The 18,336-nt window shown below is 41.4% G+C and overlaps 1 protein-coding gene across 1 annotated transcript; it reads left to right on the forward strand.

Moving 5' to 3' along the window:
* The first annotated feature begins 10,812 nt into the window (after positions 1 to 10,812).
* On the forward strand, positions 10,813 to 13,930 carry sox11a (SRY-box transcription factor 11a). Its single transcript, XM_008399854.3, has one exon. It carries the CDS (start codon positions 11,067 to 11,069, stop codon positions 12,180 to 12,182), a length of 1,116 nt encoding a protein of 371 aa, XP_008398076.1. The 5' UTR covers positions 10,813 to 11,066; the 3' UTR covers positions 12,183 to 13,930.
* The last annotated feature ends 4,406 nt before the right edge of the window (positions 13,931 to 18,336 follow it).

Genomic DNA, 18,336 nt, shown 5'->3' on the forward strand with positions numbered 1-18,336 from the left:
GGCCAGCGCCCCCCTAGCCCTTATCCAGGTCCTTCACCGCCCCCCACCAAAAAATTTGTAGGCTACTTTGCACTGACAATTATTTTATTATTAATGTTACTATCACTATTGTAGATGTTTTGAATCGGCACACCGATTATACTTTCCCGTACACTTCAGCGCGCCTTAAGCTCCTTCACCTCGCGCACATAACGGGGTAAATGTAGCGCGGGGCGGGGGGGAGCGTATGTTTCTACGTTTCTTCGTGGGGGGCGCCGATTTATGTTTTCGCATCCACCTGAATAATGTGTAGTTGCGCTACTGCCCATGGCACTTCAACAATATTATTTTACCTTTTATCTGGAAATAGTGTCTGTTTATTCTTGCCATAAAGTCCTCTGTATTAATTATTGCTCTTGCCATAAAGGTCTTGCCATAACAGTTTATTCCTCCGAATTTACTTTAGTTTCTTAGTTTATTCTTGCATTTTGTTCTTCATTCATTTCCATTTAGTTTCATTTGATTAATATTATCCTCTCTCGGTTTATTGCTATGTCCACTTTAGTTTCTTTCCTGTTACTATATGATCGTTTATTGATCATCACTAATCTTCACTCATCACCTGCTGCGCCACCTATCGTCATGCGTTTCACATCATGTGTTGATTTTTTCACTGTTCAGCGTCGGATTCTCTGTTTTTATGCCATAATTCACATCTAGTTCGTCGCTCCGTTTTGTCCGCTTCTCGTGTTTCAGAGTTTTGCGCAATGTGCGCGGCGTTTTTATTTATTTATTTATTTTTAACTCCCTAAGATGCAGGGCGGTCGGGAAACATATAAATGGGGAAAAGGCAGACTTTTAAAACAACGGAAACAATTTCGGTGTTCTGATTATTGAAATTTAAAAGTGCTGTGGAACCGTTGTTCCCTCAAACCCGTTTCACGTCGGACCACTTACAGCTCCGTGTTAACACTATAAAATGAACGCTCTCTATCGTGGTATCACTCATGGAGGGATTTCTTTATTTAAATGGGTTCATTTTTCAGAGGGATACAAAGTCAGGATATCGTGATTTTAATAATTACATGTTTATTAGAGCAATTTTCTGTTGTTCTTCCATGGTAGCGGGCAGTTTTCAAATGGAAATAAAACACTTTTTAATATAAATTGCTGCTTTGACATGATCACAGAACTGCCAAAACATATGTAGCTACATAAATACCAGACAAAGTGAATCACAGCAGCGTCATCAGTTGGTGTAACGCTGAACTGATGCGGAGCGGAGCTGCGCCATGAAGCTACAAACACTGAATAGAAGAAGAGCTGCCATCGATACAGTTGCAGCCAAGCATGATTTAATGTTACACAATACAGTTTTACCAAGTTGCTCAAAGTCTAAACTGGTAATGTTCTGGATTTAAGGTGTAAAGTTTACCACTCGACCAAACGCCCCCCAAAGGCATCCCAGCGCCCCCCTTTTGCAAAAATGTCCGCCAGCGCCCCCTGCCGTCCTCTGAACACCCCCTGGGGGGGCGGTACCGCCCATGTTGAGAACCGCTAGTTTAGACAAAGAAACTGATAAAATGGTGATGACTCACTACTCTGCATATTTTGAAAAGCAAATATTTTTCTCCTTTGCACCAAACAGCTACAAACCATCAGTATTAGATGATTTTTAGAAAGGGATTCTAGAGTGAAAACTTTTTAAATATTTGTTCATGGTGTAAACACTGGGATAAATATACAAAAAATACTAATTAAAATCAGCTGGAGCCTCAGTCTGGCTCTCTGTGCTAGAAATCACAACATTAGTGACATTTTTAATAGTGTTTCCACATCTGTCCATTTGTAATCTTCTAATGGAAAAAGGAAGTTAATGACAGAGAGGAAGGGATAAATTATCTGCAGCATTAGACAAGAGACACCCTGGACAGGTCGCCAGTCTATCACAGGTTAAAAAAATGGACAAATTACCACATATGCGCACACACTCACTCCTAAAGGGGATTTAGACAAATCAATTAATCCAACATGCATGTCTGGACGTTGGGAGGAAGCCAGAGTTCCCAGAAAGAACCTGAGCATGCACAGGCAGAAAGTGCAAACTCCATGCAGAAAGAGCCCAGATTTGGATTTGGGCCACAGCATTAAAATGCATGTGGCCTCTATTTCATTGGATTTAATAATTTTACTATAATTACACCACATATTTTCACCACGGAGTTTAAACACATTCAGTTTTGTGTATATAAGTAATAAGTGTAAACAGGAGCAGAAATCTAAATGATTATCCTGCGTTAGTCTGGACTTTTCTGTCAGAAGTGCATTTCTGTCACATAAAAAATTATATATATTTATTTATTACTTGTGTCACTGTATATTATGATCTCAAAGTTTTTATTTGTCCTGTTTTATTATTCAGGAATGACAAGACTTCACTTGCATTGTTTCTCAATTTGCTGGTTTCTAGCAGAGTAAAACTGTTGGGGGTTCAACTAATTTTGCTTCAGTTTTAGGAGGTTATTTGTCACAGTATGTGATCGGAGGGATTGATTTTCTCCCTCCTACTGCATTGATGAAACCTCTCCTGGGGGGAGCACTAGCAGGGATCCATCTCATGCTGATAACTTTGAGCTATCTTATCTGGTTTCTGTTCAAACAAGAGTGAATGCTCGGCTTTGCTTCAGGTGTTTGTCTCTCTGTGTGTCCGTTTCTTCCTGTTTTTTGTTTTCAAGGTCAAAACCTGATTGATTGGGCAAGGCTATTTTTCTACTATTGTTGGAGCATGTGGCAAACCATAAAATAATATTTAAAATAATCTCTTGATTCACATATTGTACAAATAATACACATGAAGCAAAAAGCATTAGCAGGACGAATTTTTTTTGCAACTGCTAGGACAAAGTGTTTAGATGAGACAGAAGAGGAAACACGAAACTCAATGTGGTAACTTTCTGACTGGCTCAGGTGTCATTAATCGTCTATTGTGCGTTAGCAAAGTTTTATTTTTATTTTTTACAAACAAATACTTTGAAACAGTCCTTAATTGTTGATGGGAAGCTCATATGGGCAAGCCAAGGTTAGCATCGTTAGCCGCTAACCGTTAGCTGATCGCAGTGTCGTCAGTCACAGCACTTCTAACATTTGTATCGCTTTATCAAAATTTGTTTTTTCTACTAAACATGAACATCAAATAAAAGCTGTTTTGGTTTTTAGGTGTTGCTAAGCCAGCTGATCGAGGCGACATGTTAACTTAATACATCAGGTCTCTGAAGAAAATATTAACGTTGTCAAAAAGGGAGAAGTCTCCCAAGAATTATTATATCAAATGAGAAATATTTGAAATTATACAGTTAAATGATGAAAAATATAAATAAATAAGATCATGTGCAACTTACAACTGGTGACTTTGACTCTGGGTTGTCCAACCAGTTTTTCAGGACCTAAGATGTGTCGTAGGTTTGTGTCTGAGATGTGTCCACAGGGCATGGATTCTCAATTTGTCATGCTGCTTTGAACCGCCACCATTCAAATGGTAGCGCTAACACCATAAACCAGTAAAACCTCAGAGCACAGGATACAGATGAGGGCGACTATGTGCAGTGGCGGCCCCACACGAGTCTCTGCACACACTGGCTAGCAGTCAACAATCTTATCTTAAGTGGAGGCAAGTCTGGGCTGGCTGGGGTGGCTTCAGTGGGAACAGCTCTGCACTTCTTAGAAATCAAGTCCTTGACTGCAACTTTATCAGGAGTTTTTTTTTGTTCTGAAGCTTCTTGTTTGAACACAGCAGCTCAACTGATTCATTAATTTATCTTTGTAGCACCGAGCAGAAAACAACTATAAACATGGTTTCTATTCATTATTGTGCCAGAAAAAATGTGGTTTTCATCTCCTTTGCTTTAACAAGGTAAAAAAATTATATTTCATCTTGGCACGTGAAGCATTGCATTTCCAAAGTATGCAAAGTTTTCCTTGGTTTCTCTGTTATTTCCAGCAGTGTGTGAGAGAGCAAGACCTGACCTGCAGCCATACAATCCATCAGCATTAGTCCTACACAGTCCCCAGACTAAACACACTCTCATTACAGTGGCTGCGATGCCCAGAGGGCTCTTCTTCTGCACAAGTTTATTAACACAAGACACAAAATACAATACGGAACCTGGGTACGCTGGACTTTTACAGTAAACATCACTTCAGTGCTTCTGGTATATAATTAAAGGATTTAAATGGCCTGAGCTTATTGGGAATGACATGGCAATATGATTACTGTGGAACATGCTGTACCGTGTGTAGAGGAGCTGCTCCAGCATGATGTCATCTTCTGCAGGCCGCTGTGGATCCACGTCTGTGGTGTGAGGAGAGTGAAAGGCAGCAATAAATCAAGAAACAGCATCCTCTCCAATTATTGGCAAGACGAGTAAAACACCAGAAAATAAATTCTTTTTTTTCATAATCTGAATGTAGAAAAATATTCCCTTTCATTTCAGCACATTTATTTAGTCGGAAAACACTCCATGGTAGGAAATAATTAATATTAATGACACAATCACATACAGTGATGAGAAAAAAAATAAGATATTCCACAACATTCGGTGTTTAAATAACCCCAACATTCATTCCCATTAAAAATGACTGAAATCATATGATGAAGACATAATTACTCAGCAATTTTCAAGATTTATCCAATTTAAAACTCAGACATTTACTTTTTTCTGCTTCTAGCTGCTAGAGAGGCAGTGAACTCCACAGTGTGGTGCTTCAGAAAGTTAACAGCATCTTTAAGCAGGAGCGTCACACTCATTTTTATTTTTTGCCACATGAATGTCATGAATGAACATCTCAGTCTCAGATTTTTTGTTGCCTCTAACTTTCTTTCTTCCAGGTTTTCCTCATTTGACTGTCCATCCATCTCCTCATCAATGCTGCTGACCAGATTCTCTGCTCCTGCTGACAAAAACATTTGTGTTAAACAATTTCAAGAATCAGAATTATGCACTACTTTGTGTCCATTTGTCATACAGAATCCCAATAAAATGCATTAAGTTTGTGATTATAATGTGTCAAAATGTAAAAAAAATTGAATAGTTTTAAAAGGGACATTATTTCCCATGTACAACATTGTACATTCAAATACTTCACTTCACTTCCAACATGGCTGCATCTTTTTTTGCAAAATGAAATATTCATCCTTTGCATTGGCCTCAAATTCAAGTTTGCTCCTTTCAAACGAGATTTGCCTGTGCAGACATAAACTTTGGCCTCTGATTCCATTTGTTTGTATCCTTGAGATAAACAGTTCCAGCAGCACAGTTCCTTAAACATCAGCTGTTTACATTCACGACAAGATCCTCCGCTCTCAAGTATCTGCTAAGCACTGGACCTTGAGAGACAGAGGCCACATCAAGGAGGTCAACAAAGAACCCGACACCCCGGAGAAACATTTGCATTGAGTTGAGAATGTAAAGCAACAGCAGGGCATAAAAGTGCCTTTGAGGCAGCAAACACCTAAGTGGTAAAACAACAGCCTCCAAACGGCCGTAAAATCTTCCTTATTGTCAAAGTTCTTCTTATCTGTGGAGGGAGAGGCAGGACAGGCCGATCTTTGAGGAATGACAGCGTAGCTACAGGCAGCCTGCGAGACAAATGCTGGACCAGCTGACAGGCCTCGTTTTGGTATCATCTCACAAGTTAAGATAACAAAAAGGGTTTCAGTAACCGGCATACATGTGCAAACTATAAATCCTGAGAGTCGGAGCTGATATAAGATTTCACCTTCAGAAAAAGCCTGGACAAAGATTGCTCTGGGAAGCAGACATGGGTGGATTTGTCTTAAATTACCTGCTGCTGGAACTTGTTACATAAATCCCATGTATTGCGCCAGATTACCATTGAGTGACTCCTCTATATGGGCCAGAGGACTCCAATTTACAGAATGGCAGTAAACATTGCAACCTGAGTATAGAGGATAGTTGAGGATGTGTCTGCCAAGTGAAAAGTTAATTTGCGTTTTCATGTGCCACCAAAACACCCCCGTTTCCTCACCCTTAGCCCCCCGCCTCCTCTTGGCCCGCCCCTTTGTGAAGCCATCAGATAGTGGCTTCCAGAGGTCCACACCTGTCTCAGGGCTATGCAGAGGAGATGGATGCATGCATTTTGAGCATCAGATAGCCGCTTGCAAGGGTTAGTATTGATCTAACGCTTCACTGGGCCTTTGTGAGAGCAGCAGCTGCTTTCAGGGGCTTTTAGATAAGCAATGCAAAGGGAATTGTTTCTCCTAAAACCTCTTTTTTTTCAGCCTGCACACATGAAAACCATCACTTAATTCAACACTCCATCGCTCTAGAACAAAATGTCCTTTCCCCTGACATTAAAATCAGCAAATAAGCATTAAAACATCTGCCTTCAGGGAACTGGAACGAGTATTGGAAATCACACAACGATATGCAGCTCTTTGGATTTTCTTGTTTAATCATCTGTAGTCTCCAGAGTGGAAATAAAAAGGAAAACTCTACATGTTGCAGTGTTGCTCAACTATCCTCTGCTGGTTGCTACGCCTACACTCCCAGGCACTGAATGAAGCAGCGTTACTGGGGGTGAGATGAAATGCAGTGGGGTGGGACGGGGGGTCAGCGTGAGCCCCTCCCTGGATGACTCACCAGCCGCACCAGCGCCTCATTGCCAGCCAATAATGAGGCATGCTAATGAGCGCGACAGCCACCCCAGCGCTCATCATTAAACGGCGTTGTGATTCATGTCAGGACAGGTGGCACCAGGCTCATCCCTTACTGGACCCATCCACACACAGCCTGACTCTGTTGGTGTGGACCACTCTCTACTCAGAGCCTTACTTTGCTGTGCTACGACTTGGGCTGGAATGATTAATCGTGATTAATCGCGATTAATCGATTGCTGAAATAATTGTAAACTAACTTATCAATCAATTAATTGTTAACTGGAGTATGCAGACTCAGAAAAAGGACATTTGCTAAAGAATGCACATCAAAACTGTACAAATAATGTATAAATTTTATATCTGAGATTTACAATCTTTTGTCAATAAATATGTTCAAGTGGCAGTTTTAGCTTCATCTTGTTGAAAGTCTGCAGAAAAATATAACTTTTTTACCTTTTGCTATCCAGTTATTCATCTGTTAATTCAAAAACTAATCAACAGATCAGATCTGTACTGTATTGATGAATCAATCAGAAATATCTGAGCTTTGCACATGTTGATGTTAGGAGTATTTTAGCTGCAGATGCTTCCTTTGCTACAAATGATCAGGCGTTCACCATTGGGATGATGTCATTGCAATTCAGGCAATAAAATGTTTACTTTCTTATAAGAAGGAGTTGAATCACTTGTTAATTTGCATATTTTATGTATTTCTAATATTATATACAAAAAGCTTAAAAAGATAAGTGACATTTAGCTAAATGTGCCAATTTTTTATGTGATTAATCAATTAATCATCAGAATAATCTGTAGAATAGTTGATAACTCAGTGGGTTTTGCTGCAGGGCTCCATATTCATCCCTTCACAGGGAAACTAAATAACCTGCAGATGAAACAACGTCTCTGTTCTTCAGTGTCTCTCATCGACGCTCAGAGGAGAATTGTTGCAGGTCCTTGTTGTTAGACTTTATAACCTTTACTGCCCCAAACAAACTCAATAAATCTGTATAAATCTGCTGTTTTTTACACTCTTCCTCATTTCAGATAACATTTGCACATCCATGTCTGCAGTTTTTTCACTTCTTGTAAACAGTGAGATGTTTCTTCTACATATTACATGTTGTATATTTTTGTTTCTCCTCATCAGTTGCACATTTCTTTTAATATGAGGATGCTTCTTTCAATAACAGTACAGTCTCATTCTTTAATGTTGTAAATGTCCTTCTTCTGTACAGTCTCTTCTTAATTTGTACCTTTGTATGAACATGCATGATCACAGTTGCCTTGTGACACCTGAATTTCCCCACTGTGGAATAATAAAGGATATTTCTACTCTACTCTAAAATGCTGTGTTTTCCCCCAGACTGCATCCAGTCCAAACAGGATCATTCGTTCATCTGGAAGAGGAACGGGAGCGCTGCTGTGATGAATCCATCAGGACAGAAAATACTGTGACTCGTATTTGCATGAAGGAACCTCCTGAGAGCGAACATCTGATAAAGTCAGCACAGGGTGGCCATGATAAAGCATTTCAGCTCCGTCTCTGTCTGGGTGGGTGAGTCAGAGGTTCGTCTCTGTATGTTCCAGGGATGTAGAGGAATAAGTCCCTGTTTATATCCCAACATTTCTCTCTCTCTTAATCTGAACCACTTTCCTGAGCCATGCCTCCTTTAGCCCTGTGTTTCTTTTCCTTTTTTCTTCCTGTCTCTGCTTTCTGGGCTCGGTCTGTATCAGATGAGGCACTTCTTAAGCCCCAGCTGGGGGAGAATACGGCGGCTTGGTGGGGGGAGGGTTTCAAAAGGGTAAGTGATTGCCCTCTAGGGGACGAAGCAGAGAGAAAAAAGCAGGACGCCTTATCGCCCAAGCCTCCAATAGCACTGCTGGCTCCCACCCAGAGCCACGGGGGAGGCGTGTGGAGGGGATGGAGGAGACGCCAGCTCGATGCTACACTGCCTCTTGACACAGCAGACTCAGCGGGGTTCCTTCCATCTCCTCCTGCCAGTACAAGCTCAGATAGCGGCTGCACAGGCAAACGCTGCCATCTGAATGAGCGCCGCTGCTCTGCGTTCCACACGAGAAAACGTTCAGATTGTAAAGAAAATAAATAAAAAAATAACAGCTTGTTTATCTTGTAATTTTGGTATTCATCCATTGCCTCAATTAGTTCACACAAATCACCCATTTGGATGAGGTGATCTGTTTTATGAGACGTGTTATTCCAGGAGATGCTGCAGGTGTTTGCTCACTGTAAACAGGAAGTGAGCAGAATGAGCTACTGACCTACTTTCTTCATTCAAATGAAGGCATGGAAACAAACGGGAGGGAAGCCACAGGAGCCGGCTGAAAACAGAAATGAATGTATGTGGCTCCACCTGGCCTCATGGTCAGCGCACGTTTGGCTCATTTTATGTTGGCACCCTTAAAAATACATAAATAAATAAATAATTGAATTGGATTTTGTTTTCAATTGTTAAATATTAAATTTAAATTAAAAAAATAAGTAAAAATGTATATTTATGTTGACTTTTGAAACACTAAAACTTAGAATCGCCTCCAAAGATGCAAAAAAAAAAAAAAAATCTGACCCTTTTTCATGCTCCTTAATAAACACCTAACTCTGCAACCATGGTGACTGCAGGAGGTTGTGTTTGAAATAAAGACTTTAAAAATGTTATATTATCTCAAAAGACCCAAAATTCTGCTTCTTCCTCCATTTCGTCATGTTCCACCTTTGTAGTTTTGCTAATTTCGGTCCAAACTTATTATTTTAAGTAAGGCAGGTGACTAAATCTGGACATTTCATATCACCTTTAACAACTAACAACTTAAAGTAATGTTCCATATTTTAATCATATCCTGCTTTCAGGAAATGATTTGTGACTCCAGTAAATAACACAGCAGCAGGATTCTGCTCTGTTATTTTATATCTCAATAATTGATGAAAACACTTAACCACAGTAAAAAATAAGATGGTTTAAGTGCATGGGGAAGAAATACTTTCTTTAAAGGAGTAAAATGTGGGCAGAAAATGATCAAATAGGAGAGTGAAGGTACAAATGATCAAATTGACCCAGAAATAAAAAAAAGACAATGAGTTTCTGACTCTACTGTAAATATGTGGAGCCTTATCACTACAGTGGATATTAAATTGTGGGTGGGTGTCAGAAAATGAGAAAAATATAGATTTTGATTTGCCATTTTGATTTTATGTTTCTATTACTTTAAAAACCTGATTTAAAGTTCAACTCATCCATTTTCCCTTCCACTGTGGCCACATGCTGCAAAATCAATGACACATTCAGGAACTAAACTAAAACTAAATAGTTTAATTTAAATCTGTCGTTATGACTGAAATGATTAGTTTACATATTTCTGGATATGAATGAGTTGTTTTTCCAACAGCCTGTAAGCCAACCGAATGGTTTTCATGTTAATAAGAAAGTAAAATAAATATGTTTATTATTGTTACTATTATTTTGCGTCTCACTGTATTTTGATGACAGCATCCAAGTGTGAAAATATGCACATAGCGCAGTGACGTCACTGGTGGAGGGGGTCAGAGAAGGTCAGTGATTTTAAGTTTTTAATATTTTGAATAAGAAAATACTTTTACATTTTGTATTTTAAAATGAACCTAAAAAGAAAAAAACTCATTTTTTGTTGTTTTTTTTAAAATATCAGATTCTGTGAAGATTCAGAAAGCGGAGCTCCTCATTAATACATGAGTTAAATGCATGAGGCGCTAATGACACCACAGCGCGGATATGAAGCTGTTTCCAGCTGTAAAAATATAACACTGGTTAGCAGACAAGCAGACGCAGCAGGAGCCTGGAACAGTGTCCAAGCGCCACCTTCAGTTTTCAACCTGAGGGAGGAGGGGAAAGGACAATAAGTCAATATTTTCCCACAATTCACGTGGAAAACATGGTTTGTCATCATAAAAATAACCTCCTGATATTATATGAGGAAAAATATTAGAAAACTGAAGTCAGGCTTGTGTGCGCTCCGGTGCGTAAAGCCGCTGTGCGGAGCGCGGCGCTGACTGGGTGTTTAATATGCTTGTCTCGCCCGGCGTGTTGCCCCAGACACTATGTAGCACAAATCCCCACCTCCACTCACAGCCTCCTGCCTCCACAGAGCAGAGGAGGCAGGAACCAAAAGGGTTAACCGGAGTCCTGGAGTCTTCTGAGTCTGCTGGGCGGAGTGGAAGGAGCGGGATTGGATGACTGGGCTGTGACGCAGGGGACATGAAAAAGCTGATAACTAGTTAAGAAGGCAGTTTGTAACTCTGGAAAAAGAGTGCAGAGCTTGAGACACGTTAAGCAGAGGACGTGGATGAACCAGAGAAAGCTGAGCCGTCCTCGCGGTGAGGAGCTGTTAGAGACTGCAAAGTGACTCCGAACTGTGGACAATGGTGCAGCACACGGACCACGGCGAGACGGATGGCAGCATGTCCAGGGAGGCCACCGACTCGGAGGAGAGCGAGTTTATGGCATGCAGCCCCGTGGCAATCAACCCGGACTGGTGCAAGACGGCCACCGGGCACATCAAGAGACCCATGAACGCCTTCATGGTCTGGTCCAAGATCGAGCGGAGGAAGATCATGGAGCAGTCCCCGGACATGCACAACGCGGAGATCTCCAAGCGCCTGGGCAAGCGGTGGAAGATGCTGAAGGACAGCGAGAAGATCCCGTTCATCAGAGAGGCCGAGCGGCTGCGGCTCAAACACATGGCCGACTACCCCGACTACAAGTACAGACCCAAGAAGAAACCAAAGCTGGACGGCTCCAAACCCTCGGCGCCGTCACCGGAGAAGTGCGGCAAGATCGCCAAGACTCCCAGCAAGAAGTGCTCCAAGATCAAGACCAAGAGCGGCTCCAAGACCGCTCACGGCTACGCGGAGGACTGCGTGTTTCCCAGCATAAAAGTTGCAAAGACTGTGAAAAGTGAGCTCACCGATGAGGACGACGATGACGAGTATGAAGAGGACTACCGGATGGGCTTTAAGGCGGGAGAGGAGGAGCGCCTGAGGCCGTACGGCGTCGCCAAAGTTCCGGCGAGTCCGACTCTCAGCTCCTCGGCGGAGTCGGAGGGGGCGAGCATGTACGAAGAGGTGAGGAGCCACAACAGACTGTTTTACAACATCAAGAGCATTTCCAAGCAGGGCGCGCTGCACGCTGCCTCCGTCTCACCAGCATCCTCCAGGTCGGTGTCCACCTCCTCCTCCTCCTCCTCCTCCTCCAGCAGCAGCAGCAGCAGCGGCGGCTCCTCGTCCGGGGAGGACGCGGACGACCTGCTGTTTGACTTTAGTTTGAATTTCGCTCCGAGCGCCGCGGGCTCCGAGCTGGGCAACCCCAATTCAGGAAACCTGTCCCTGTCTCTGGTGGATAAGGACCTGGACTCGTTCAGTGAGGGCAGCCTGGGCTCCCACTTTGAATTCCCAGACTACTGCACGCCAGAACTGAGCGAGATGATCGCAGGGGACTGGCTGGAGGCGAACTTTTCCGACTTAGTCTTCACATACTGAAGAAAAAACACAGAAACTGTTCCTCTAGTAATAACAGAGAAGGAAGATATGAAATTATATGTCCTGGTCAGATTGTCCCTAGCCCTGCCTCTTGTGGGTTTTCTAGCAGAGGGAGGAGGAGGAGGAAGAGGAGGAGGAGGAAGAGGAGGACCGTGATCCGAGGTGAGGTTTGAGGAATGAGATGCTTCTGAAGCTGGTAGCAGAAAAAAAGAGAGGAGAAAAAAAACGGCAAGGTCTGCAGACTTTTTTTTATCTGACAGCATGACAGGGTTTTCTGGATTTTTTTCCCTCGTAGGTCTGCATTTACTGCTCAGCTTAACCAGACCGCAAAGGGAAGAACTTCTATGCATCTTATCCTCTTCAAGACAAACAAAACAAACTGCAGGGAGCTGAACTCGGACTGTGGACTGTCTCAAAGCAAATCTGTGAACTGAAGATTGTTCAGGATGCTACTTTTCAACGGTTTGTGTAATTTCTAAATGCCGCAAAAATGGTTTTGTTTTTATTTTTTGATTTTTTGGTTCGGTTTTTCCTTTTTGTAACTGATTCCTTTTACCTCCTGGTTTGGAAAAATCAAGCAGCCTAAACCTCTGCAGAGTATGCAGGTGCGGAGGAAACATTTTGATACATAACAGACCTCATCTTTTTAAAAGAAAAAGATATTTTCAGGCATATTTTTGTACAGTTGAAAAGGGAATGTTCTTACTGTGCTTTCAGTGAGTTTCAGGCACTTCTTCCCTTTATCCTTTGTTTTTACGCATGCAAGGTGAGTCCTGGTTTTAAGGATTAAGTTAAACAGAAGACTTGCATCAAAAATGCCTTGTGATTTTAAACTAGGTTTTGTACAGTTGTAGAGCAGATTTGTTGAGTATTTGTAGACGATACAATGGCATCATGGGGAACACATACCTCAGAGCTGGAACTAGTTTCAAGATTGTATATGTACTGTAATATAGTAAAGTTAGGAGTTTATGTATATCATACTCGTGATATGTGGATGGGTCCCGATCGCAGGTGTGAAACTGGATTTCTTTTTGGTATTTTTTATGGCACATACTGTTTTTTCCCCCCCTTTCTCATTTTTTTGTGCAATATATACTCTTGAGATACAGACCATCAACATTTGTAGCAAGTGATGGAAAAACAGACTCGTGCACTGTCGACATCATCTCGGGTTATGATGCTGAAGCCTCTCTGGGCAGGGAAATAAACAGAATCAGCTGGAACTGATACAAAACAACTGTAATGTGGCCTGGTGGTGTGATGCATGCTAATAAAACACATATATCAATTTGAATGTTATTGGGATCTCATAATGGGGCAGAACTGACCGCAAAAACTCACACTTGATTGCAAATTAGGGAAAATAAGAGTTCCACAGAAAAAAAGGGGCAAAGTCTGATTCAGTGGTGGCCTGGCTTTATTTTACCAAGCAAGCAAAAAAAGAACATTCCATAGTCCTGTTTCATGAAATGAAACTTTATTTTAAAAACTGAAGACTGCCTTCTTTTTTTAAAGACATGAACCACAAACCTGTATTTTTTATTTCTTGCACTTAAAAAAAGCAGATATTGTTTATTTTTTATGTGGGTCTTACATATGAAGTTTGTTTGATTACGAGTTTTTTGGAATATGGCTTAATTATATGCCGAGACGTTTTGTTGGAAGTTCTGGGCAGTAGTTACTTCACATTCCAAGTGTGAATCTGTCTTTGACTCATCTTTTTAATAAATAAGTACCTACCACCATCCACTGTCCTTTCAGTTTGTGAATATATGTACACAGATGTGTTATTTCTTGCGGTTTTGAAAAGGATGTGACGACAGAATTATGCCTGTTTTTGTATGTAGGCGGAAATCTTAAATGGATGGGCTCAAACTAACATGTGAATTCACATTTAATAAAAAGGAGAAAAAAGCAAAAAAAACTGTTTTGAACTGAAGTGTTGAGGTGTTCTCTGCTCTTTTCTTTCTTTCACTTCACCTAAAAACAGACGAGGCTTCTTTAAGAACTTGAATTGCCCGCTTGTAAGTGGTTAGAGCTGTGATTGGTTGCCGTGGTGGTCCCCTTGGAAACAGAGCTGGAAACAGGAGCTGCTGCTCTCAGCGTGAGGGAGCTCTCAGTCTGTCTGGCTTTCATTCAGAAAACCAGCCCTCCACTCTTAAAGCACTCAGCACACAGCAGCTTCGCACATCAGACCAGGAGACGTCTGAATGCAGCTCAGGGGGAAGGGAAGCTGGTTACTGACGACTAAAATGTAAAATAATGGATGTTTAGTTGTTGCTTAAAACATTAAAAGAGATCTAAATCCCTCATTCTTAATTTTGAGTCGATGATGCTCACTTCTTAGACAAGGTTTTGCAATCTGCTGCTTTTTAGTCCTCCCACTGTAACTCTTTTCTAAATAATTCTGGATAAAAATTGTTTTTAAATATAAGTTCATGAAAAAGTCTAGATTTAGCTGTTTGTTGTAATCATGAAATATATTTAAAGACTAGAACAAAAGATGTGAGGAATCATTTTTTTTCTTCAGTCTTATGATTATTAGCATAAAAACTATTAGCTTTTCCCTTCATTTTCCAAGAAAATATGTTCATTTCTCTCTTATTTTGATATAAAACATAAAATTTGTTTATTTTGTAATCAAAAAAATGTAACTTTTTGTAATAGTATTTATAAAATTGGATTAAGTATATATTATTTTCAAAGATCCAGGTGGGTTTTCTGACTATAGATACATTTCATCTAGTAGAGTTGAGTCTTTAGTAAATTTAAATAGCTGGATCAAATTGCTCAAAGTCTAAATTAATTTTAAGTCATTTTCTCTTTATTGCTCACAAAAACAATCCCTGCATAATAAATAAAGAAGTAGTCCTGAGGATACTAAAAACAGTAATGCTGCAAGTTTAACTCAAAACATGATCATCAAATTAGATTCATATTGTTTATATCATAAGTGAAGAGATTTTGCTGATCTGATATGCCTGTGATTTCTCTCAGCAACATCAATAAGACATCCCGTCATATGATGTCATGCAGAATATAATTAGCAGCAGAGCCAATGGTTTCTATCGGTTACGTCTTCAGGGTGTCATGAGACCAGCAGGAGCGGATCCGCCTCACACAGAGCAGACACACAGTCCAATGATACATGCTGGCCATGCGCGGCTGCACAGGTAGTAGCCTCCACATTAAGTCAGTTTGCAAATCTGTAATAAAACATTTATCTAGCTATTACTTTACCTGACCTATTGGTCAAAGTTGCTAATGGGTTCCAGGACTATTCCCAGCTGGATCTGTGCATTGATTTTGTGCTCCTCTGAAATATTGGCTGGGGGCTAATGTCACCGGTACACATTGAAATGAAATTAGTGACCCGTTGAAATTTGCCTCCGTTTCCTCCTGAAATAAATAAATGCAAATGCAAATCAGTCGGAGGTCTGAGAGTGAGTCACCAAGCCGTGCGACTCAGCAGCTGGGGGTTACTGCAGAGGAAAACCGAGTCGTTTCCAATCTCTTGAACGCTTAAATCATTCATACAAGCTTGGATGTTGCAGTCAAATGTTGGACGTGACATCTATACAAAGAACCGCTCTGCATGGCTGTGGAGGCCCCCCCATAACCCCCCACTGTGACCGGCCTTATCTCATACTAGATGCTAAATCCAGTAATAATAAGGCCTGTTATGATTTCCTGTGCTCTCTGCCTCTCATCCAGACAGCGTGGATGCATTACATCACCACTCAGCTCATGCCGCTGCGCAGTAAGATGCCGTGTTGTGTCATCGTTGATCCACATGTGTTCCTCCTGTCCCAGTGGGAGACAGCCTAATACTGCTGTGGGAATACTGGCATATATTCTCCACGCTTGTGGTTTCATAACAACAACAACGAAGCAGCTTGCATAAATTTAAACCTGTTTACAGATTGTTAATTGATGAGAGAACAACATTTATGTAATCAGTTATGACTATCAGAAGCTTGCTGTGCATCTCAATAAACTATACCATTAAAAGTTGTTTTTTTCTCCACTTTAATTAAAATAAGACATAATTTAATCTCCAAATGATATTTTAAGCCTGATAGTCCGGTAGACTCGATTCAGTTGGGGATCAAATTTGCAACATTTGTTACATTTCAGTTCTTTCACAAACTATCCAAACCATTTGAGAAACCTATTCCCCTCCTCTCCTGTGGGGGCGCTGTACCAAGAAACACTGAAGTGCAACTTTCTTCTTTATGAAATGGAAACAGAAATGGAGAGGCGTCAGATTTTAGCAGTTATAGGATTTCTCTTTTTGTCTTTGGTAAAAAATTAAAAGCCACTTCTAGCGCAAGACTGGCATGCTAGTTTTGGTTGTATTTACCCAGAATGCCCTGTGCTGTAGTCCACTTCCTGCTTTTGGAGCGGTCTCCGGTCTGCTTGGCGTTCCCATGCATTTGAACAGAACCAGAGTTCACTTTAAGCAAACAGCTGGAGTCAACACACACAGATCCATCCAGGACATCGACTAATTAAAGGAATGTTTCCTTTAATTAGGAAATTAAAGGGAACGTTTCCTAATTAAAGGAGACGCTCCTTTAATTAGGCCACTCCTGAACTGGAGATAATGTCACACAAAGACTTTTTCCTCTGCTAAAGAGAAAAAAGAACTGGACTACTACTCAGTGGTCCAAAATCCTCTTTTCAGAAAACAAACTTTTCATCTGGAAATGAGACGTCCTCAGCGCTTCTTCAGGTCCAGTGTGACGTTTCCACAGTCGATTTGAGGAGCCACATCATGCCGGTTCTGGTCCATCGGGTTTTATCGCAACCAAAGGCAGAGCAGCCGTCTACCAGGACATTTCAGAGCACTCCATGCTTGGACAAGCTTTATGAAGACGCTGGTTTCTTTTTCAAGCTGAAATTGGTACTGGCCCACCTGTGTCAGTCACCATGGGAACACCAGCCTGACCTGAATGTCATAAAGCAGTGGTGTGAAACTCGCTTTCAATCCGGGCCACATCATGAATGTCTCCAAAGGTACCAATAAGAAAATATTATATATTTCTAAAAGTGAAATAATATTTGCAATATACCAATAAAAACTGCTTTGATTTGATAGAAAGAATTATATTTAAGCACACAACTGTTATTTTGAACAGAAATAGCTACGGCGGGCCGGATTTGGCCCGCGGGCCTTGAGTTTGGCTGATGTTGCACAGAGACTCTGCAGACTGTTGTCAGGAGGAAGATGAGACTCCAGAACCAACGATGAAGACGAGCTGAAGGCTGATCTCCAGGAGCCCAGATACTCTACAGAACATACAAACCTTTTATTTCATTCCTCCATCACAGTTTTTTTTTGGTCAGACATAATATGAAGGTTTTGTGAAAATAATCTGAAAAATGCATTTTGTTGTGATTTAAATCAGTAAAATTTGACAGGTGGTTTTAGTTCCAGTATGAAACCAGCATTTGTTCCAAACAAAAACTACGCAGACCATCATTGTTATTTATTGTCTCGTAAATCTACATCAGAAAAGTCTCTGTTTATAACCGGCATGCCTGTGAATGAAGCCTGTGATAGAATGACCTTATGGGCGCTGCTTCCTAATGGGGTGCGGCTCCCTTGCTGATAGGGAGAATTTGTCTCTAAAATTGTCTGGCGGAGCAGCAGTCCGGTCCCCGTGTCCTCTGCTCCCCCGTCTTGGCCCGGGGCGACTCCTGCTGCTGTTGATGGCTCTCCATTTGCTCTGCCCTCTCCTCCAGCGGAGGGGGGAGCATCAGCCCCATCTGCTGCCTGATATTTACTATCCCTTCACATTTATGAGAGGTGGGGGTGGCAAAAGCCCTAATTCCCTCATGGTGTTTTAGCACCATTGCAGACACGCACACATGCATGTACATAATGACTGAGAGCAAATGAAGAGGGGAGAAAAGCACAATAAACTCAATGAGAAGCACCCCGCGTGCAAAACCGAGTTCTGTTCTGTAAAAGACGGGCGGTAATGGATGAGAAGCCTGTAGCTGTGATGCATGGTTTGCCGTTTCCAGATCTTTCTTCCATTTCTTCACAGACAGCAACAGGGAGCTGAGAAGAGTTTGGAGGAGCTGAAAGAACACCCAGCAGGTCGCCGGGCGCAGCTGAAGCAGGCAGCGCCATTGTCCCGTC

Source organism: Poecilia reticulata, chromosome 22 (assembly GCF_904066995.2).
Source record: "Poecilia reticulata chromosome 22, P_reticulata-male-v2, whole genome shotgun sequence".
NCBI lineage: Eukaryota > Metazoa > Chordata > Actinopteri > Cyprinodontiformes > Poeciliidae > Poecilia > Poecilia reticulata.